General features: G+C 43.8%; 1 protein-coding gene across 1 annotated transcript in view; it reads left to right on the top strand.

Moving 5' to 3' along the window:
• LDLRAD3 (low density lipoprotein receptor class A domain containing 3) overlaps positions 1 to 23,293 on the top strand; it is a 261,163-nt gene that overhangs the window by 64,570 nt on the left and 173,300 nt on the right. Inside the window, exon 2 of the mRNA XM_068555039.1 lies at positions 8,532 to 8,678. Coding sequence (XP_068411140.1) covers positions 8,532 to 8,678 — 147 coding nt within the window. The remainder of the gene's footprint in view (positions 1 to 8,531; positions 8,679 to 23,293) is intronic.

Genomic DNA, 23,293 nt, shown 5'->3' on the forward strand with positions numbered 1-23,293 from the left:
TTTGATATTTTCTTTTCTTGCACATTTTCAAAAATACCTTCACATCTGGATGTATCCATTAGAGTAGTATATTTTTCAAGATTAATGTAAGTGCTATTCTGCCACTTGCCTTTTTCACTAAGCATTAGGTTTCTCAGATTGATCCATGGTGATTCATGCCACTCCAGTTCATTAAGTTGCAGCCCTGGGTAGTATTCCATTGTTGTGAATGGACCCGAGTTTTTCATCCGTTCTCCTTTTGATGACCATTTGGTGTGTCTTGCAGTTTTGTATTACAGCAGTGCCACGGTGAAGATTCTCTTGCTATTGTCTCGCGCACGCTTGCCCCCAGGCCTGGGGTACGTACCAGAAGAGGATCAGCTGGGTTAAAGCCCTGGTGCATCTTGCACCTCACCGGGAGTTGTCAAATTGCTCTTCTGAGTTGCTCCACACGTGTAGCCTGGGAGATCATGTTGTACCCTTGCCACGTGAGAATATCAGACTTCAAATTTTTGCAAGTGTGAAAGAGAACTCCCTTGTTTCGTTAACCATTCTCTGATTACAAGTGAGGTTGAGTCCGTCTGGAGCAGCTACTTGTTTGCTCATCCATCAACATACCTGTTCATTCCTATACTCTGACCAGTTTTCTACTGGGTGGCCTATGTTTTCGTATATAGTCTTGTAAGAAAATCCTGAATATGTATCTTTGTGGGTTACATATATGGCAGATACCATTTCTAGTTAGTTGCTAATCTTTTAAATTTGTTTATAGTATCTTTTGATGACTGGAAGTTTTACATTTTAATGCGGTCATATTTATCACTCTTTATGGCCTGTGCTTTTTTTGAGTCTTCTTTTAGAAATCCTTCCTTACCCTGAGCTTGTCAAAATATGCTTTGGGACCTAAATGAAGCTCATTTTGCTTTTCTGGCCTTATTTCTTGGTTTGCTTTGGTGTTTTCCATACTTGCCTTGGGTGTATCTGTGCAGAGCAGAGTATAGGCTGCAGAACCATTTCCAGTGACTGTAGGAATGGTTGCAGCCATCCTGGGGCAGATGAGGCTGGGCTGAACTTGGGGTCAGAGCTGAATCCCCCTCTTCTTGACCCTTTGGCTGTTTCTGAGAGGTGCTGAAGTGCAGAGTTGATTGGTCCTCTCAGAAGCCTGGCTTATCTGCAAGCCTCATAAACTGGTTATAAAGTTGTCCCTGCTCTCGTCTTTCAGTTTATCTTCACTGCCTGATTCTTGCTTCCTGCTGCTGCTGTCGATTGAAGCTGAAACGACAGAAGGCACATGGGGCCAAGTTCTCACCCTGGCCTGCCGTGCAGGTCACCCTTGGTGAAGACACGGCATGTGTTAAAAGAGAACGCCTGTAAAAAGTTCATCCAGAAAAGTTCTTTGCTTCTCTTCCTTCCCTCCTAGGAGCTCAGAGAAGTATAAATAGGTTCAGGTAGGGTTTAGGTAAATTCATAGAACCTGAGCGTGTCAGAACCGGAAGGGTCCTTAGGAGCCATCACTCACGCAGTCAGCAAGCATTTCCTGAGTGTCTGCTGGGTGCCTGGCACTTGCGGGGGACACAGGGCAGCAGAGGTCCCTGCCTTTGTGGTGGGGGGAGCAGCCAGTGAACCACAGGGATCATTTCAGAGTGTGGTACGTGTGATGGCGCAGAGAGGAAGGCCTTTTGGGTTGGGCGCCTCTGCTATTTTGTTATTTTAGGCAGACCTACCATCTTCTCAGTTAGGAGTCTGCAAACTGTGGCCCAGGGGCCAAAGCCAGACCACCACAGCCCCTGAGCTAAGAATGGTTTCTACATTTTTTTAATGGTTGAAAAAAAATTAAACATTTGCAATAGATTTTGATGATAGGGGACACTAACTTTGAACCTCAATCACCTGCCGCCTTCGCCGAAAAAGAATTCTGTTCTTTTCATTAGTAGACCTGTGCTACAGAAAATCGTTCTCAATGATGATGGTCGTATTTTGAATTTCATCCATAAAAATTGTGTGGAATATTGTTTTCTCTCCTTTTATGTAAGTACTGGTATAATATCTTTAATTTGGCCTCCTGTCCTGCACAGCCTAGACTATTTACTCTCTGGCCTAAAACGTTGGCAGACCCCTGTTCTAGCTGTGTGACGTCTTCAGTCTCAGTTTTCTGGTCTGCAAAATGGGCGTGGTGCCTATGTCAGAGGGCTATTGTGAAGTCAGAGAAAGAGAAGGGATGTTAAACTCCTGCCAGGTATTAGGAGCTTCAGTAGATGTTAGATTTTCGCTAGTGAGAAGTCAATAATCCACTTCTTAAGGGCCGTTAAAGGGAATGCAGGAGAGTTGGGGACCAGGGTCGGGTGGGGCTCAGAGCTCACCTTTGAGAATCAGCGTCCTGAGGAACAGCATCCCCCAGCGTTGCTGTCCAGCCCCTGAGCCGTGGACCTTGGACCTTGCAAGGGTTGCATCCTGACAGCTCTGCAAATCCCCATGACGTTAATGCCGCTTGGACATAATTTTCCTAATGAAGCATAACTAAAAAATGTAAGTAACAGCTTTGGGCCCTTAATGAGGCTATAAATACAGTACGAAAATAATTTATAGAGCTGTTTCCTGGTGAAGAACTGTCCTTTTCCTAGACCTCTTCGCTTTCCCTTTGCTTGCCTCATTAATACTAGCCATTGGCTTTCTTTGCTAACTCATTTTAAGAAGGAAACAAAGCATCTGTCGTTTTGTAGCAGCTGCTGCTGTGCACTGCACGGGAGAGGCAGAGGGGAAGCCGCGTGAAGCGCAGGTGTGGGGCGGACAGCTAGGCTCACTCACTGTCCGGGTGACTCACTCCATCCAGAAAGTGTTCCTGCTGGAAAGTTACACGCGGTCTTCAGGGTCAGTGTAAATATAATACACTGTATGTGTAAGTATGAAATCTGTGGGTGCCAAGGGTCAGCATTCCTGGGCTGAATCCATGAGTCATTTTATAACTTCTCACCTGTGTCCCTGGGCTGCGTATCTTCCTTGCAGGTGGGTACACAGAGACCGGGGCTCCTGGAATGAGCTACCAGGGCGGGCAGGGCACTGTGCAGAGTCTCGACAGAGCTGGAGACCTGGCTCAGCTTACGTGCTTGGAGACAGAGGCCCGGCCTCACTCCAGGCTCAGGTATCCACGCGTGACTGCTCCCTCCCTGGTGACAGCCAGAATGCTCCCTGTGGCCGAGCTCCAGTGGGAAGCAGCTGGTTTGATGAGGACCAAATGGCTCTGGGAAGTGCTCAGGACAGATGTCTGCGGTCCCACCCAACACCGATGCCACCACGAGGAGCAGTCTGGAGTCGAAGGCACCTTCGGGGATTTTTCCAGGATAGTTTAGAAACGAATCACGACAGACCCGCTCACTTGGTGCTTTCGTGTGCCCATGCATGGACTGTACGTGTGTCTTTGAAGGAGCGAGTCAAAGGGAAAACGGATGGTTGTCTTCAGTGGCCTCAAAACGTAATGTTTGTTGGCATCATGTTCCAGGCAGTGGGAAGAGGTGTGTTAATTCTCCAGGGAGGTTTTAGGGAAGATCTAGTTGAGATCTGCAAATTGGAATGCTAAGCTGTACGTGTGTCTCTACGTATGAGTCTGTGTCTTGCTTTGTTGTTCATTGAGCCTGCCGACCAGATGATCAGGAAGCAGAAGATAAAAACGAAGGTGACTGGGCAGAAATCTGAAAGCAGGGCCTGTTGATAGTTTGCAGGTGCCAAGTCTGTCTTGCATCGCGATAAGGCATGACCTTAGCGGGAGGAGATCAGCAGAGGGAGAGAAGAGCATGCGGAGGGCTCCAGCCGGTGGAAGAGGATTCCCATTTCTCAGCTGGAAAAGTCAGCATTGCCCACTGCATGTTCCAGAAGGAGCAGAATGCAGCAGCTGTCTTGAGTTTTTGCAGTGCCCCCTCGTCAAGTAGAAATTTGTGGGTGCCAGAAATTTTGGAAGAAGCCGCAGCAGCAGGTTCTTTGCTTTTGCCCAACGGGGGAGGACTTGGAATTTTTTTTTCAGTCTTGGTGCAGATGGCGTAGTTATTTTAAGTAAGTGATGTGCTGCTGCAGTGAAAATGGGCAACTCTTTTTCATTTTTCAGCCTAATGAAAAAAGAAAAAGGAGAAGGAGAAACCCCAGCTAGCCAACTTCGTGCTAATGCTTGTCTTTTTTGGATTCTAAATGTGTCCCAAGACACTGAGATGGGATAAATATTTCAGCCCCTAGAAAGTCCTGCTGTCCGGCTGGAAAGATTTCTAACCTCTTTTAAAGCAGACGGGGTAGTAATTTACTTGCACAAATCCAGACACCCCTGTGTCCCTTGTTTTTAACTATATATGTAAGATCCCACTCACCTTCCGGGGGATGACGCAGGGGGTAGATGGAACTTTCCAAGGAAGAGTGTGAGGGATGGGGGATAAATCAGTAACTGAACACTTGGTTTTCTTCTGAGAATGACCACAGATATCTACTGAGAACCTACTGAGTGCGGGATGCCCAGGATCGAGAGCAAAACGAAGCACTGCCCTTCGGCCTTTGGGGTCGTGCAATCTGGTGGGGAGAGAGTACAGATTCATTGGTGAGCACAGTTGAGATGAAGGAAAACACGGGACACGACCAGAGCAGAAAACAGGGATGAGCTTTAGATTGGGTGAAGGAATCAGTGAAGGAATCTCAGAGTCAGTGATGTAAAGCTGAGGTCAGAGGACAAATGAGATTAGCCAGACGTACCAGTTTGCTGGAGCTGCCATGACAGGGTACCACAAAGTGAGTGGCTTCAACAATAGAAATTTATTTTCTCATGATTCTGGACGCTAGAAGTCTGAGGTCAAAGTGTGCAGGGTTGGTTTCTTTTGAGACCTGTCTCCTTGGCTTGTAGATTGCTGCCATCTCCTTGAGCCTTCACATGATCTTCCCTGTGTGTGTCTGTGTCCTAATCTCTTTTTATAAGGACACCAATCAGATTGGATTAGGGCCCATGCTAATGGCCTCATTTTAACTTAACTCTTTAAAGGCCCTAGCTCCCAATATAGTCCCATGCTGAGGTACAGGGGTTAGGACCTCAACATATGAATTTTGGGGGGGACACAATTCAGCCCATAACACCAGGTGAAATGTGCGTGGAAGAATTGGGGTGAGTGAACAGTGTATGCGGAGGACCACTGCAGGGAGGACATCGGTGTTGGAAGAAATGGTTGGAATGAGGTTGTAGAGGTAGGCGGGGCCTGATCATGCCTGGCTTTGTGAACCATGGCAACAGTTTTAGATTTATTATAGGGGCACAGAGGAGCCAGCAGCAGCATTTAAAATCTCCCTCTGCTATGAGGAGAAGAAACGGGTGGGAGTGAGAAGTGAAAGGGGGAAGGTTGGTTTGAGCCAGGATTTCTCAAGTCAGCACTCTTGACATTTCGGGCTGGGTGGTTCTTTGTTGTGAGGGTCTGCCCTGTGCATCGCAGGTGTGCATTCCTAGAGGCCACAACCGAAAATGTCTCCAGACACTGCCATATGTCCTCTGGGGGCCCAAATTGTCCCCTGTTAAGAACCACTGGTTTAAAGAGGGCACGAGGTCTCAGTGGCTTGGATTGGATGGTGTCAGCTTAGTGAGGCACCTTGGATGGGTTTGAGGAAGATTTTTGAAGACAGAGTCAACACGATTTACCCTCTCTTTGCCTTGGTTTCTCCTCATACTCTCGAGTTTGCTGATCCTGTCACTTCCCTAAAGCACAAGGCCCTGCGCCCCCTGCGTGGGTGATGGCGTTGCTCCGACGTGCACAGACTGCTCTTCCGAGTTATCATTCACCCGGCCCTGGGGACCCGAGGTCCTGCCGGTAGGGCACTGGGAGCCCCGTGGCTGCAGGACCACCTGCGTCCAACCCACGTGGTGTTTAGTCTCGGCATCGCACCCTCTCATTTATCAAGTCCCCGTGCCGCCAGCCTCTTGACTCCCAGAGCGAACACTTTGGGATCTCATCTGGACAGTTTTCTTGCCCCGGAAATCTGTTTATCAGAACAAGATTTCACAGTTTCGGCGACTCTTCCGGGGGGCTTGCCTTCGAGGAGCTAGCTCTGCACAAGCAAGTGTAAGTGATTTCCGAACAGATCAGAATGGCAGTTATGTTCTGGAGCCCTGAAGAGTTCCCTGCTGGCGGGGGGCAGCCCAGAGCAGTTGTTAGGAAACAGCTGGAGCGTGTAGGTTTTCAGTGTTATGTATTGTGTGTCTGGCTGGGATCCAGCCCCTGGCTGTCCTTCTAGGCTCCTCTCCTATGAGACCCACTCTGGCATCCTGCACCTCTGCCCGGAGGTGGGGAATTGGCTTCACGACCATCTCAGGGTTGGTGGTGGCTTCCTCAAGTCGAGTCTTGAGAGGGATTCTGATATCGACAGTGGGCTCAGTGGACAGAGTCCTGTGATTAGTGATATCTGACCTTGGTGTAGAATTGGGGAAATAGGGGCAGAGTCTTTTCGCAATTCCTAACTATCAGAGCTCTGTGTTTTTTTATTCCATACCCATCGTGGCCTGCACTGAACCTTCCTGCCCTGGTCTTTGCCATCCTTCTGTAGACGTGAGGGGCCCTTACATTTCATCTCTTTGTCTATCAACGTCCAGTGCAAATGCCACCTCTTTCCTGTGACCTTTCTTTAATGCCTTGAATTCTGACTTTATCTTAAGAGCATTGGGGAGCCATTCAATGGCTTTTTAAAGTCAAGAAGTGTCATGATCGATTTGCTCTTTAGAAAGGTCCCTCTGAGACAGACTTGAGGGGAGGCTGGGGTCACTTGTGGCAGTGATCCTGGTAAGAGATGGTGGTGATTTGGGCTGCAGTCATGACTGTGGCAGTGGAGACTAGCATGCGGGACTTGGTGATTGGCCATCGTAGGGGGTGGTTGAGTGAGGAGGGGACAAGGAAGATTTTTAGGAACCCAGTGCAGGTTTTTAGGGCAGGATGAGGCCCCTCACTGTAGCTGCTCTTCTAGAATTCTTCAGTGAATTACACAAGCTCATTTTCGGTAGGGTGTTCATGTACAGTATGAATTCAGTGCAGTGGGACGGATGGTCTATAAGGAATATCCGTGGCACCTGGGCTGATGTGGTACCGCTTGCCTCTGGCTCTGTCTTTTCCAATTTTTTGCCCACTTGTTCCAGCTGTAAAATGTTTTTAGTGTAACCCCAGTAGAACCCTAGGCACACAACAGGGTGACTGCCCATTTCTCCTTGCGGAAGACTTCAGAGGCAGAGTAACACAGAAGTTGTATGCTAATGGGTGTGTCGGGACTTCCAGGAGACCCCATGAGTTGAAGGGCATTCCAGGTAAAAATTATAGCACATGTAAAGGATAGTGGCATGAAAGAAGGTGTGATGTCAGGGGTCAAGCATGAAAGAAGGTGTGATGTCAGGGGTCTGGCATGAGATGCTTCTCTTGGCAAAGCTTGTGGAAGACCATCATGGGCCCTACTCTCCTCCTGCTACCCCCAGGCAGGTCTGGACATCCCTCTTAGTACAGAGCACTAAAATTGTTAGTATACCCTTGTGCCTTTCCAGCCCGGAGGGAGGAGCCCTAGCTTTCATCTCTGCATCTTTAACACTTAGCAGAAGTGTCTGGTCATAAATGTTCAATAAATGCTTATTGAAAACTCAGGAGGGAGCCCTGGAGGGACCGGTCTTTTATTTCTCCTTTTCCTCTAAGACTGTTTTATTTCCTGATGGCTCCTGATCTCCCAGCCATTGATCACAGTAGCTCAGACGGATCAAATTGATCCAATTCTGGCTCCCTTGACAATCTGCCACCGGGGTCCATTGGTGGATGAATTTAGCTCTCCTTGGCCTTCCCTGTTTGCTTTCCAGCCTAAGAGTTTGCACTTTTGGGTGAGGGCCTTGGCATTCTGTGCCTGTGTTCAGTGGAGTCGAATCTAAACCTTGGGGCTCGGTGCTAAATCTCCGGGAACTCTTGGCAAGCAGTCCAGGGACCTTGGGACTCTCTTGGGGTTAGAAGGCCTGTGTTGAAGTTTTGGTCTGGCCTTTGCTCCCCGTGTGACCCCAGGCAGGTCGGTTTTTGTGGGTGATTCGTGTTTCCTAAAGTGAAATGATGTCCCCCGTATTCCTGCTGACTTGGCCCAAGTGCAAGGATTCTGTGATCATAGGGCCGCAGAGTCTGAGGTCTGGACGGAGCCTGCAGTTCCTGCTGCTGGGTACTGGGAGTCCTGCGCTCCCTCTCTCTTGGCACCTTCCTTTTTAGCCACTGCTGATGGCCAGAAAAGAACGTTTGGGTTTTACGACCAGGCTTTTTGACGGAGGAAGAAGAAAAGTCCGTGAACCCCTGTTGTGTGCTCAGCACCAGCGAAGGGCTTTACCTGGGTCTCTCCATTTAGTCCTCGCAGAATCCCTGGGGGTGGAGCAGATTATGGGTCCCTTTCACAGATGAGAAAACTGAGTCCCAGAGAGGCAATGTCACCCACCGGAAGTCTCACATACACAGTCCGTGTTGAAGAAGGGTTGTGCGGTCCCGGGTCCTTGCCGCCTTGGCGGCGCCTCTGACCTCCCTGTCCCCTCTCTCCCACAGAGAGCCAGCTGCTTCCCGGGAACAACTTCACCAACGAGTGCAACATTCCAGGCAACTTCATGTGCAGCAACGGGCGGTGCATCCCCGGCGCCTGGCAGTGCGATGGGCTGCCCGACTGCTTCGACAAGAGTGACGAGAAGGAGTGCCGTGAGTGGCCTGGCCCTTTGCTGGGGCAGGGGGAGGGGGGCGGCAGTCCTGGGGCGTCAGCGAGGAGTTCTGGGTCTGGCCCAGCCCTGCACACTCTGCGTGCTGCCCACGGCGGGGCCAGGCCCTCTGGGGGCAGGGCTGTCCTGCCCTCTCCACCTGTCTCGCTCTGTCTCAGAGCAGCGTGGTCTGTGCAGAAACAGGGGTCTTGGTGGGGTGGGAGCCACAGCTTTGGGGTAGCAGAGGACCCGTCCACCAGGCTCTACTCACCCTCCCCCTGGGAGACTCTCACTGCCTTCACTTTAGACGCGAAGATGCTGAGACTCCCAGAGGTTATGTAGCTTCAGTATCTTCTAACCAGCAAGCAGCAGACCTGGATTTGAACCCAGGGCTGCCTGACCCCAAGGTCCAGGCTGGTAACCATCTTGCACATCTTCTACATTGTGCATTATTCTTGATGATGAAACAAGCTGTAGCATCACGTCAAGTATCTAGCATGGAGTTGGTACTGACTTTATAGTAATCTGCTTCCAAATGCCCTTTTCTTCGCCAACACCTGGACATCATCTTCAAATGGGCACCACCAGGACTGGGATTCTTTCTGATCCTCCCCACCCCCTCCTTCTTCAGCCTCTTTCCCGTTTTGTACCCAAAATCCGCGTGAGATGTGAGTCAGTGGTAATCTGTGAGAAAGGAGGCACCGGGGATGTGAGTTGAGGGGCCTCCAGGAAGTGGAACGATCATCCTCCCTGCCCCGTAGAGGTGCGTTTCTCTTCTTTGCCAAAGTTTGGTGCTGCAGAGGGAGCTGGGCCACAGCACGCTGGCCGGCAGGAAGTACACCCAGGAGCCCTGGGCCCAGGGTTGTCCGGTGCCTGGGGACCACACAAACCAATGGTTCTTGGTTTTTTCCTGGGTTTTGGGCCCCAGGCCACAGGGCCTCTCACACAGGAGAACTATGTGTTCTGGCTCTGAATCTGCTGTCTTTTTGGGAGCCAGCTGAGGAAATGAGGAGAAGATTGATAATGTGAACTTTTCACATAGCTGTTACCGGGATTTGAGGCTCAGCTTGTTGACGCGCAGGAAGGAGCCGTGGGTTTGGGGCCCCCTCTGGAGCCAGGCCCCCTCTTCCTCGTGATGTACTCCCTCTGAGACTGGCCCCTCTGAGATCTGTCCAGTGTCCCTGCTGCCTGCCCCCGCTCTTCAGAGAAATTTTGGGAGGGGTTGGGTTGAGGGTATGTTTTTTTGTGGGAAATAGTTCATTTTGTTTGTTGCTTGTGATTTCTTCTGAATAGACTAGTATACATAATGCATTTTTATTTTTGCAGAATTAAAAAAGAGTATTATGTCTATTGCAGCTTTTTCTGTTTCTAGCCTGGCTTCAAAATTGCTAGAAATTGAATGTTTGTCATTTGAGTTTCAAATGAGATAGTATGCGTGACCCCTATCATCTGTCCAGTTTTGAGCATTATTGAACACTCTGAATGTGTGGAATGATCATTTTTGGAATATGGTGTGTATTTGAACTCCAGTAAATGCAGATTGTCTTTAGCTGTGCTGGGAATATTCAGAACAGGACACGTTTGGGACAGAATACAGGATTGGAAGTTGAGACCTAAGTTATATCCCCCAGCTTTGTCAGTTTCAACTGTGTGCTCTTAAAGTTCTCTGTGACAAGCTGTGTCCTGTGTCCAGTACAGTTCCATGATTTCAGGATTCATGCATAAACCGGAAGAGTTGGTGGAAAGAGAAATTTAAAAAAAAAGAAAAGGAAAGGAAAGATAGTGTGGGCAGCTGCCTGGCGCAGTTTGGTTTGGTTTGGAGCAGGCTTGCCTTGGCGATTCTCCGTTAATTTTTTTTCTCCTCATTTCCGACCCTTCACCCCCCAGGGTAGTAGAGACTTGATTGGCATTTATGTAGTCTTTTGATCAAAACATAACTTAAAAAAACCATACACATAAACACGCGCATTCAAAGAACCTTTCCTCTGTTGCCATTCTTTTTCCCTTTTGGTCTTTAAATTCTAAAAACAGGAGAACACTAGAAAGTTTAGACAATAGGGGGAAGGAAAAGAGGTCCTTTTTCTAAGACAAAATTTCCTTGCATTTCAGATTTCTTACATATTCCCTTCCCAGTCTAGGACCTGAGGGTGTGAGCCCTGGAGAAGGACTGTATCCAAATTCCAGCCCTCCCTTCCATCCCTCTCCCCCAGCGCTGTGTGATCTTAGGAAAGTTACCAGAATGGTCTGAAACTTAGCCATTGGAAGGATTAAATGAGAATTAATTCCTTAACCTTCTGCTGCCTCAATGCCCTCCTCTCCAAAATGAGAATAATCAGCCTTCTAAATGACATTGTTGTGACGTTTTAATGCATATTAAGCACACAGCACAATGCCTGGGTATAGTCAGTGACTTGTAAACGTTAACTGATATTGGTCAGTCCACACAAAGTATATTCATTGTTATGCGGACGCGTTATTGAGTAACCTGCTTTTTCTACTTCCCTTTAGAGACCCTTTGCCACATTACCATATATGTAGCAACAATAATTGTTGTTTTGTGAGGTTACCTACTGTTCCATCAAGTAGATTACCTGTAACCTAATTATTCCCCTATTGTCGGGTGTTTAAGTCTCTTTTGCTTTTTTACTTCTGCTGATCAAAATGTTTAGGGTTGACAGCAATCCCACTACTGGGCATATACCCTGAGAAAACCATAATTCAAAAAGAGTCTTGTACCACAATGTTCATTGCAGCTCTATTTACAGTAGCCAGGACATGGAAGCAACCTAAGTGTCCATCGACAGATGAATCGATAAAGAAGATGTGACACATATATACAATGGAATATTACTCAGCCATAAAAAGAAACGAGATTGAGTTATTTGTAGTGAGGTGGATGGACCTAGAGTCTATCACACAGAGTGAAGTAAGTCAGAAAGAGAAAAACAAATACAGTATGCTAACACATATATATGGAATCTAAGGAAAAAAAAAAAAGGTCATGAAGAACCTAGTGGCAAGACGGGAATAAAGACACAGACCTACTAGAGAATGGACTTGAGGATATGGGGAGGGGGAAGGGTAAGATGTGACAGGGTGAGAGAGTGGCATGGACATATATACACTACCAAACGTAAAATAGACAGCTAGTGGGAAGCAGCCGCATAGCACAGGGAGATCAGCTCAGTGCTCTGTGACCACCTAGAGGGGTGGGATAGGGAGGGTGGGAGGGAGACGCAAGAGGGAGGAGATATGGGGATATATGTATATGTAGCTGACTCACTTTGTTATAAAGCAGAAACTAACACACCATTGTAAAAAAATTATACTCCAATAAAGATGTTAAAAAAATTTAAAAAAAATTTTTTTAATAAATAAATAAAATGAGAGAGTTGAACTAAACAAACAAACAAACAAACAAAAACAATGTTTAGGGTCGATTACGGAACTTATCCATGCCTGGAGGGTAGAAATACAGGATGGTCTCAGCCAGAGCCAGGATGGGCTGGGCCGAGGTCTCCAGGGTAGGTACCATCTGGTCCATCCTTTCAAGGGCTCCCTGAGAGTTGTCCATTTAGAATTTGTGCCACCTCCTTCTGTGTCTTGCTCAGAAGTTACAGAGCTCTTTCTGTGATTCTTTGGAACAGCTTGGTACTTATGGGAAGGAGAGAGAAGGCAGCTGATGTTCTCACTTGGTAGAGGTGATTGCCTCAAAAGCCCTATGAAGTAGCTTTGGCCTTTAGAAAAGAATACACTTAAACAAGGAGAAGTCTTGGCGCTTTCCGAAGGGTGAGAGAAGGGCCTGGAGAAGTGTGTCTTGGAGGGATACGAGGCAGAGAGCAGCTATTCTGTATCCACGGCAGAGGAAAGATTTCGTGAGACAGGAAGAAACTTTTTTATTATAAAGGTAATAAAATGTCATATTGTAAAAATCGGGGGAACAGGGAAGGAGAAAAACAGAATCCCGCATAGAGTCTGTACGCTAACAGACCCAGTATGAGCATCTTACAGGTTTACATTCAGGCTTTTCTCAGTTGTAATCACCATAGGTATACGATTTTATATTTTAATTTTTTTCCCAGGTAACATTTCAACATATTAACATTTTTCTATGTTTTTCCCCATATTTCCCTATCACTTTTAATGCGTAAGTGGCCCATTCACTTGGTGAATAAATATAGTTTATTTACTTATTATTTGGTATTTATGTTGTTTCCAGTTTTTCACTGTTAGAAATAGTGCTCACGGCTGTGAAATGAGGGTAGATATGACTTTCCCCCTGTTTTGAGAAATGTTCTTCAGCTCGATTCTCAGAAATGCAATGACCGGGTCGAAGGACAGGAGCCTTTTCTGGCTCTTGCCCACTTGTTCTGCTAATGGTTTCCATCAGCTTGCTCACTGGCAACATGTGAGACGTCTGGCTTTATTTTAGTCTTGGCAGCATTGGGAAATACCTTTTTAAAAAAATCGGTTTTCTGGTTCGTTTAATAGTTGAAAACAGTTACATATTTTAATTTTCATTTTTTAAGTTCTCTAAAGAGGTTGAATGTTTTCCCAACCCTCTATATACTAGTTGCATTTCCGACCTTGTGACATATCTATTAATGGACTAGAAGAAATTTCCAGTTGGGTGGAGTCATTAAATTTTCCACCTTAGAGTTTTGAGAGTAGAGGCTCATTTGGGGATAGTCTGAGTGTATTTCTGTTCTTGGTTAGTGGAATGCCCTAAGTGATCGTTTTAGCCAAATAACTTTTTGTTGTAATAAAGGAATAAGGATATGTTTTAGAAAAACATACGAGTTCCATGGAAGCCCCGATTATGGCAAGAGCAATGACATGCCGTTACTTGAGCTTCCCCAGGGCTGCACTATCCCAGGCACTTTACATTATAGCAACTCACGGATTGTCACGAGCCTTATGAGAAAGGGACTGTTATTATCTCCAGATGAGGAAACTGAGCCACAGAGAGATGATGCAGACCCTGTCAGCTGTCCCAGAATGTAAGTCCTCATAACTTTCCTCCATCAGAGACCACTGGTGGGTTCATTCAGTCTTTCTGTACATGGATCTCTGTTATTCTGCTGAACAGGATCGTACTGTATGTTATCACTACTGATCTGCTTTTTTAAAAAATTAAGAAACATCGAAAATGTTTTTCTGTGTACAGGCATACCTTGGAGATACCGTGGTTTCACTTCTAGACCACCGCAATAACGCGAGTCACGCGAAGTTTTTGGTTTCCCAGTGCGTATGGAAGTTGTGTTTACACTATACTGTAGTCTATTCAGTATGCAATAGAATTATGTCTAAAAACTAATGTACATTCTTTAATTAAAAAATACTTTCTTGCTTAAAAATGCTAACCATCATCTGAGCCTTCAGCGAATTGCAATCTCTTTCCTGGTGGAGGGTCTTGCTTCGGTGTTGATGGCTGCTGACTGATCACGGTGGTAGTTGCTGAAGGGTGGCATGGCTGTGGGAATTTCTTAAAATGTTACCTAAAAGTGAAGTTTGCTGCATTGATCGACTCTTTCATGAATGATTTCTCTGTGGCGGCAATGCTGTGTTTGATAGCAATTCACCCACAGAACTTCTTTTAAAAGTGGAGTCAGTCCTCTCAAACCTGCTGCTGCTTCTTATCAACTAAGTTTATGTAATGTTCTAAATCCTTTGTCGTCATTTCAACAATCTTCACAGCGTCTTCACCGGGAGTAGATTCCATCTCGAGAGACCACTTTCTTTGCTCATCCATAAGGAGTAACTCTCCTCATCCATTACAGTTTTATCATGAGATTGCAGCAATTCAGTCATATCTTCAGGCTCCACTTCTAGTTCTAGGTCTCTTGTTGTTTCCACCACATCTGCAGTTACTTCCTCCGCTGAAGTCTTGAACCCCTCAAAGTCTTCTGTGAGGGTTGGAATCAACTTCTTCCAAACTCCTGTGAATGTTGATATTTTGACCTCTTCCCATGAATCACGAATGTTCTTAATGGAATCTAGAATGGTGAGTCCTTCCAGAAGTTTTTCAATTTACTTTGCCCAGATCCATCAGAGGAATCATTACCTTTGACAGCTATAACCTTTATGAAATGTATTTCTTAAAAAATAAGACTTGAAAGTCAAAATTACTCCTTGATCCATGGGCTGCAGAATGGATGTGGTGTTAGCAGTCATGAAAACAGCATGAATCTCATTGTCCATCTCCATCAGAGCTCCTGGGTCACCACGTGCATTGTCAGAGAGCAGTAATATTTTGAAAGGAATCTTTATTTCTGAGCAGTAGGCCTCAAGAGGGGGTTTAAAATATTCAGTAAACCATGTTGTCAACAGATGTGCTGTCATCCTGGCTTTGTTGTTCCATATAGAGCAGAGGCAGTGTAGGTTTAGCATCATTCTTAAGGGCCTTAGAATTTTTAATGGTAAATGAGCATTGGCCTGAACTTAAAGTCACCAGCTCTTTTAGCCTCCTAACAAGAGAGTCAGCCTGTCCTTTGAAGTTTTGAAGCCAGCTATGAAAGTCCTAAATGGCATCTTCTTCCCATATATTGCTGTTTTGTCTACATTGAAAATTTATAGTCACCTTTATTAATTATCTTAGCTAGATCCTCTGGATAACTTGCTACAGCTTCTTTATCAGCACTTACTGCTTCACCTTGCACTTTTATGTTACAGAGATGGCTGTTTCCTTAAAGCTCATGAACCAGCCTCTGCTAGCTTCAAACTTTCCTCTGCGGCTTCCTCACCTCTCTCAGCCTTCACAGAATTGAAGAGTTAGGACCTTGCTCTGGATCAGGCTTTGGCTTAAGGGAATGTTGTGGCTGGTTTGATCTTCTATCCAGAGCACTAAAACTTTCTCCATATCAGCAATAAGGCTGTTTTGCTTTCTTATCATTTGTGTGTTCACTGGAGCAGCACTTTTTTTGTTTGTTTGTTTGTTTGTTTTTTTATACTGCAGGTTCTTATTAGGCATCAATTTTATACACATCAGTGTATACATGTCAATCCCAATCGCCCAATTCAGCACACCACCATCCCCACCTCACCGCAGTTTTCCCCCCTTGGTGTCCATATGTCCATTGTCTACATCTGTGTCTCAACTTCTGCCCTGCAAACTGGCTCATCTGTACCATTTTTCTAGGTTCCACATACATGCATTAATATACGATATTTGTTTTTCTCTTTCTGACTTACTTCACTCTGTATGACAGTCTCTAGATCCATCCACGTCTCAACAAATGACTCAATTTCGTTCCTTTTTATGGCTGAGTAATATTCCATTGTATATATGTACCACATCTTCTTTATCCATTCGTCTGCTGATGGGCATTTAGGTTGCTTCCATGACCTGGCTATTGTAAATAGTGCTGCAATGAACATTCGGGTGCATGTGTCTTTTTGAATTACGGTTTTCTCTGGGTATATGCCCAGTAGTGGGATTGCTGGGTCATATGGTAATTCTATTTTTAGTTTTTTAAGGAACCTCCATATTGTTCTCCATAGTGGCTGTATCAATTTACATTCCCACCAACAGTGCAAGAGGGTTCCCTTTTCTCCACACCCTCTCCAGCATTTGTTGTTTGTAGATTTTCTGATGATGCCCATTCTAACAGGAGTGAGGTGATACCTCATTGTAGTTTTGATTTGCATTTCTCTAATAATTAGTGATGTTGAGCATCTTTTCATGTGCTTCGTGGCCGTCTGTATGTCTTCTTTGGAGACATGTCTATTTAGGGCTTCTGCCCATTTTTGGATTGGGGTGTTTGTTTCTTTGATATTGAGCTGAATGAGCTGTTTATATATTTTGCAGATTAATCCTTTGTCCTTTGATTCATTTGCAAATATTTTCTCCCATTCTGAGGGTTGTCTTTTCGTCTTGTTTATGGTTTCCTTTGCTGTGCAAAAGCTTTGAAGTTTCATTAGGTCCCACTTGTTTATTTTTGTTTTTATTTCCATTACTCTAGGAGGTGGATCAAAAAAGATCTTGCTGTGATTTATGTCAAAGAGTGTTCTTCCTATGTTTTCCTCTAAGAGTTTTATAGTGTCCAGTCTTATATTTAGGTCTCTAATCCATTTTGAGTTTATTTTTGTGTATGGTGTTAGGGAGTATTCTAATTTCATTCTTTTACATGTAGCTGTCCAGTTTTCCCAGCACCACTTATTGAAGAGACTGTCTTTTCTCCATTGTATATCCTTGCCTCCTTTGTCATAGATTAGTTGACCATAGGTGCGTGGGTTAATCTCTGGGCTTTCTATCTTGTTCCATTGATCTATGTTTCTGTTTTTGTGCCAGTACCATATTGTCTTGATTACTGTAGCTTTGTAGTATAGTCAGAAGTCAGGGAGTCTGATTCCTCCAGCTCCATTTTTTTGCCTCAAGACTGCTTTGGCTATTCGGGGTCTTTTGTGTCTCCATACAAATTTTAAGATGATTTGTTCTAGTTCCGTAAAAAATGCCATTGGTAATTTGATAGGGATTGCATTGAATCTGTAGATTGCTTTGGGTAGTATACTCATTTTCACAATGTTGATTCTTCCAAGCCAAGAACATGGTATATCTCTCCATCTGTTGGTATCATCTTTAATTTCTTTCATCAGTGTCTTATAGTTTTCTCCATACAGGTCTTTTGTCTCCCTAGGTAGGTTTATTCCTAGGTATTTTATTCTTTTTGTTGCAATGGTAAATGGGAGTGTTTCCATAATTTCTCTTTCAGATTTTTCATCATTAGTGTATAGGAATGCAAGAGATTTCTGTGCATTAATTTTGTATCCTGCAACTTTACCATATTCATTAATTAGCTCCAGCAGTTTTCTGGTGGCAGTTTTAGGATTCTCTATGTATAGTATCATGTCATCCGCAAACAGTGACAGTTTTACTTCTTCTTTTCCAATTTGTATTCCTTTTATTTCTTTTTCTTCTCTGATTGCCGTGGCTAGGACTTCCAGAACTATGTTGAATAATAGTGGTGAGAGTGGACATCCTTGTCTCGTTCCTGATCTTAGAGGAAATGCTTTCAGTTTTTCACCATTGAGAATGATGTTTGCTGTGGGTTTGTCATACATGGCCTTTATTATGTTGAGGTAGGTTCCCTCTATGCCCACTTTCTGGAGAGTTTTTATCAGAAATGGGTGTTGGATTTTGTCAAAAGCTTTTTCTGCATCTATTGAGATGATCATATGGTTTTTATTCTTCAATTTGTTAATATGGTGTATCACATTGATTGATTTGGGTATATTGAAGAATCCTTGCATCCCTGGGATAAATCCCACTTGATCGTGGTGTATGATCCTTTTAATGTGTTGTTGGATTCTGTTTGCTAGTATTTTGTTGAGGATTTTTACATCTATATTCATCAGTGATATTGGTCTGTAATTTTCTTTTTTTGTAGTGTCTTTGTCTGGTTTTGGTATCAGGGTGATGGTGGCCTCATAGAATGAGTTTGGGAGTGTTCCTTCCTCTGCAATTTTTTGGAAGAGTTTGAGAAGGATGGGTGTTAGCTCTTCTCTAAATGTTTGATAGAATTCACCTGTGAAGCCATCTGGTCCTGGACTTTTGTTTGTTGGAAGATTTTTAATCACAGTTTCAATTTCATTACTTGTGATTGGTCTGTTCATATTTTCTGTTTCTTCCTGATTCAGTCTTGGAAGGTTATACCTTTCTAAGAATTTGTCCATTTCTTCCAGGTTGTCCATTTTATTGGCATAAAGTTGCTTGTAGTAGTCTCTTAGGATGCTTTGTATTTCTGCGGTGTCTGTTGTAACTTCTCCTTTTTCATTTCTGATTTTATTGATTTGAGTCCTCTCCGTCTTTTTCTTGATGAGTCTGGCTAATGGCTTATCAATTTTGTTTATCTTCTCAAAGAACCAACTTTTAGTTTTATTGATCTTTGCTATTGTTTTCTTTGTTTCTATTTCATTTATTTCTGCTCTGATCTTTATGATTTCTTTCCTTCTGCTAACTTTGGGTTTTGTTTGTTCTTCTTTCTCTAGTTTCTTTAGGTGTAAGGTTAGATTGTTTACTTGAGATTTTTCTTGTTTCTTTAGGTAGGCTTGTATAGCTATAAACTTCCCTCTTAGAACCGCTTTTGCTGCATCCCATAGGTTTTGGGTCGTCGTGTTTTCATTGTCATTTGTCTCTAGGTATTTTTTAATTTCCTCTTTGATTTCCTCAGTGATCTCTTGGTTATTTAGTAACGTATTGTTTAGCCTCCATGTGTTTGTCTTTTTTACGTTTTTTTCCCTGTAATTCATTTCTAATCTCATCGCGTTGTGGTCAGAAAAGATGCTTGATATGATTTCAATTTTCTTAAATTTACTGAGGCTTGATTTGTGACCCAAGATGTGATCTATCCTGGAGAATGTTCCGTGCGCACTTGAGAAGAACGTGTAATCTGCTGTTTTTGGATGGAATGTCCTATATATATCAATTAAATCTATCTGGTCTATTGTGTCATTTAAAGCTTCTGTTTCCTTATTTATTTTCATTTTGGATGATCTGTCCATTGGTGTAAGTGAAGTGTTAAAGTCCCCCACTATTATTGTGTTACTGTCGATTTCCTCTTTTATAGCTGTTAGCAGTTGCCTTATGTATTGAGGTGCTCCTATGTTGGGTGCATATATATTTATAATTGTTATATCTTCTTCTTGGATTGATCCCTGGATCATTATGTAGTGTCCTTCCTTGTCTCTTGTAACATTCTTTATTTTAAAGTCTATTTTATCTGATATGAGTATAGCTACTCCAGCTTTCTTTTGATTTCCTTTTGCATGGAATATCTTTTTCCATCCCCTCACTTTCAGTCTGTATGTGTCCCTAGGTCTAAAGTGGGTCTCTTGTAGACAGCATATATATGGGTCTTGTTTTTGTATCCATTCAGCCAGTCTATGTCTTTTGGTTGGGGCATTTAAACCATTCACGTTTAAGGTAATTATCGATATGTATGTTCCTATGACCATTTTCTTAATTGTTTTGGGTTTGTTTTTGTAGGTCCTTTTCTTCTCTTGTGTTTCCCACTTAGAGAAGTTCCTTTAGCATTTGTTGTAGAGCTGGTTTGGTGGTGCTGAATTCTCTTAGCTTTTGCTTGTCTGTAAAGCTTTTGATTTCTCCATCAAATCTAAATGAGATCCTTGCCGGGTAGAGTAATCTTGGTTGTAGGTTCTTCCCTTTCATCACTTTAAGTATATCATGCCACTCCCTTCTGGCTTGCAGAGTTTCTGCTGAGAAATCAGCCATTAACCTTATGGGAGTTCCCTTGTATGTTATTTGTCGTTTTTCTCTTGCTGCTTTCAATAATTTTTCTTTGTCTTTAATTTTTGCCACTTTGATTACTATGTGTCTCGGCGTGTTTCTCCTTGGGTTTATTCTGTATGGGACTCTCTGCACTTCCTGGACTTGGGTGGCTATTTCCTTTCCCATGTTAGGGAAGTTTTCGACTATAATCTCTTCAAATATCTTCTCTGGTCCTTTCTCTCTCTCTTCTCCTTCTGGGACCCCTATAATGCGAATGTTGTTGCGTTTAATGTTGTCCCAGAGGTCTCTTAGGCTGTCTTCATTTCTTTTCATTCTTTTTTCTTTAGTCTGTTCCGCAGCAGTGAATTCCACCATTCTGTCTTCCAGGTCACTTATCCGTTCTTCTGCCTCAGTTATTCTGCTATTGATTCCTTCTAGTGTAGTTTTCATTTCAGTTATTGTATTGGTCATCTCTGTTTGTTTGTTCTTTAATTCTTCTAGGTCTTTGTTAATCATTTCTTGCATCTTCTCAATCTTTGCCTCTATTCTTATTCCGAGGTCCTGGATCATCTTCACTATCATTATTCTGAATTCTTTTTCTGGAAGGTTGCCTATCTCCACTTCATTTAGTTGTTTTTCTGGGGTTTTTTCTTGTTCCTTCATCTGGTACATAGCCCTCTGCCTTTTCATCTTCTCTATCTTTCTGTAACTGTGGTTTTTGGTCCACAGGCTGCAGGATTGTAGTTTTTCTTGCTTCTGTTGTCTGCCCTCTGGTGGTTGAGGCTATCTAAGAGGCTTGATGGGAGGCTCTGGTGGTGGGTAGAGCTGACTGTTGCTGTGGCGGTCAGAGCTCAGTAAAACTGGAGCAGCACTTTTAATTTCCTTCAAGAACTTTTCCTTTGCATCCACAGCTTGGCTAATTGTTCAGCACTAGAGGCCTAGCTTTTGGCCTGTCTTGGCTTTCAACATGCCTTCCTCCCTAAGCGCAATCATCATTTCTAGTTTTTTATTTAATGTGAGAGACTTGTGACTCTTCCTTTCAACTGAACACTTAGAGGTCATTATAGGGTTATTATTTGGCCTAATTTTAATATTGTGTCTCAGGGAATAGGGAAGCCTGAGGAGAGGGAGAGAGCTGGGGGAATGGCCAGTTGGTTGATGGAGCAGTCAGAACACACACAACATTTATCAATTAAGTTCGCCATCTTATATATGGGTATGGTTCGTGGAGCCCCAAAACAATGACGATAGTAACATCAAAGATCACTGATCACAGATCACCATAACAAATATAATAATAATGAAAACATTTGAAATATTGTAATAATTACCAACATGTGACACAGAGACACAAAGTGAACAAATGCTGTTGGAAAAATGGCTTGACACAGGGTTGCCACAAGTCCTCAATTTGTAAAAAACTCAGTATATGCGAAGTGCGATCAAGTGAAATGCAGTAATACGAGGTATACCTGGAAATGATTTCTAAAGTGGCTATTAGTCCTGTGAATCTCTTAAAGAAGAGACTGTATTTTATTACTGCCCCTTGCTATAATAATAAAGCGGCAATCCAAATTTCTAGAACATACATGTGACCTGGAATCAAGAGCCTTAAGATCTCCTGCCAGCTTTGTGTTGGATTGCAGCTGCCATCTCTCTGTGGTCTAACCAAATGGGGGAGGGATCTTGGAGGGTTGAGATCCGTGTTACAAGGTGGTTTGTTTTCTTCTTTGAAAAATTATATTGATCGCTATTTTTCAGGCATGTACAGACTTTTAAAGCCTCAGGCCCTTTGTGTGTGTGTGTGTGTGTGTTGGCGGGGTTGGGGGTGGGGATAAATTCAAGAATCTTGTCAAATGATAAAATTTTAATGAATCTCCAAATCCAGAGACATAGAAAAATAGGTGCAAAAAATGGCATTTGAATTTTATTTGCTTTTAGTGTTCCCAGCCATTTCTTGAGCACGGCTTTTAATTTCGCCAGTGTGATGGCAGAAATCCAGGAGATTGGGCTGAGAGGGCAAGTTTGAAATAATGATCGCCAGGGAATGTAAGGGGAGGAAAGCCCAGTCAGAAACTCTTCCTTTCCTTTTTACGGTCTTCATCATCGGCCTCTAGGTGGCGCCACATATAATGTTTTCTTTTAAACCTGGTGCTCCAGGGCAAGCAGAGATGAGGGGAAATAACTGGATTCTGAGTTATTCTTCTCACCAAACTTTAGCAGTAAGTCAGCGATTTCACCAAGGCACCTACTGCTTGGCTCACATGCAAAATGCCCCAGGAAATCAGGCAGTTTCCATGGGGTGGGTACAGCTTGCTTCTTTCTCTCTTAGGCTGCTTTGTCTTTTCTCAGAGAGGGGGTTGGTGAGAGCTGACATGCTGTGACCTGGGAAGGCAGCCTGTCAATGAGCTGGGGGATGCAACTACAGTGGGATCTAATCCTCCCCTTCAGCTGTGTAAAAAGCAAAACTGGCACAACGCTATCATTACGGGTTGAATTGTGTCCCCAGCCCCCAAATTCATATGTTGAAGTCCTAACCCCAGTACCTCAGAATGTGACCTTGCCATAAAAAGGAATGAAATTTTGCCATTTGCAGCAACATGGACGGACTTGGAAGGCATTATGCTAAGTGAAATAAGTCAAACAGAGAAAGCAAATGCTGTATGATATCACTTATATGTGCAATCTAAAAAATACAACAAACTAGTGAATGTAACAAAAAAGAAGCAGACTCACAGATATAGAGAACAAACTAGAGGTTACTGTGGGGAGGGGGGAGGGGCAGTGTAAGAGTAGGGGATTAAGAGGTATCAAGCTATTAGGTATAAAATAAGCTATAAGAATATATTGTACAACACGGGGAAGGTAGCGAATATTTTCTAACTATAAGTGGAGTATAACCTTTAAAAATTGTGAATCACTATATTGTACACCTGTAACTTTTATAATATTGTATATCAATTATACAATTAAAAACATTAAAAATTAGGATAGCATGAAAAAACAAAAAAATGTGACCTTATTTGGAGATAAGACCTTTATAAAGGTAATCAGGTTAAAATGAGGTCATTAGAGTGAACCATATCCAATACGCCCTTACAGAAAGCGGGAATTTGGACACCGAGATCCATCCAGGGAGAAGATGATGGGAAGACAGCGAGAGAGGATGGCCATTTACAAGCCAAGGAGAGAGGCCAGGAACAGATCCTTCTTCAGCCCTGAGAAGGAACCAGCCCTACTGACATTATGATTTAAGACTTCTGGCCTCCAGAACTGGGAGACAGTACATTTCTGTTGTACCACAAAGTCGTGGCACTTTGTTACAACACCCCTAGCAAAACTAACCCAGCCATCTTCCCATCTCTTATTTTTTAAAAAATTGTTACATAACG

The sequence above is a fragment of the Eschrichtius robustus genome, chromosome 11, assembly GCF_028021215.1.
Source record: "Eschrichtius robustus isolate mEscRob2 chromosome 11, mEscRob2.pri, whole genome shotgun sequence".
In the NCBI taxonomy this organism is placed as follows: domain Eukaryota; kingdom Metazoa; phylum Chordata; class Mammalia; order Artiodactyla; family Eschrichtiidae; genus Eschrichtius; species Eschrichtius robustus.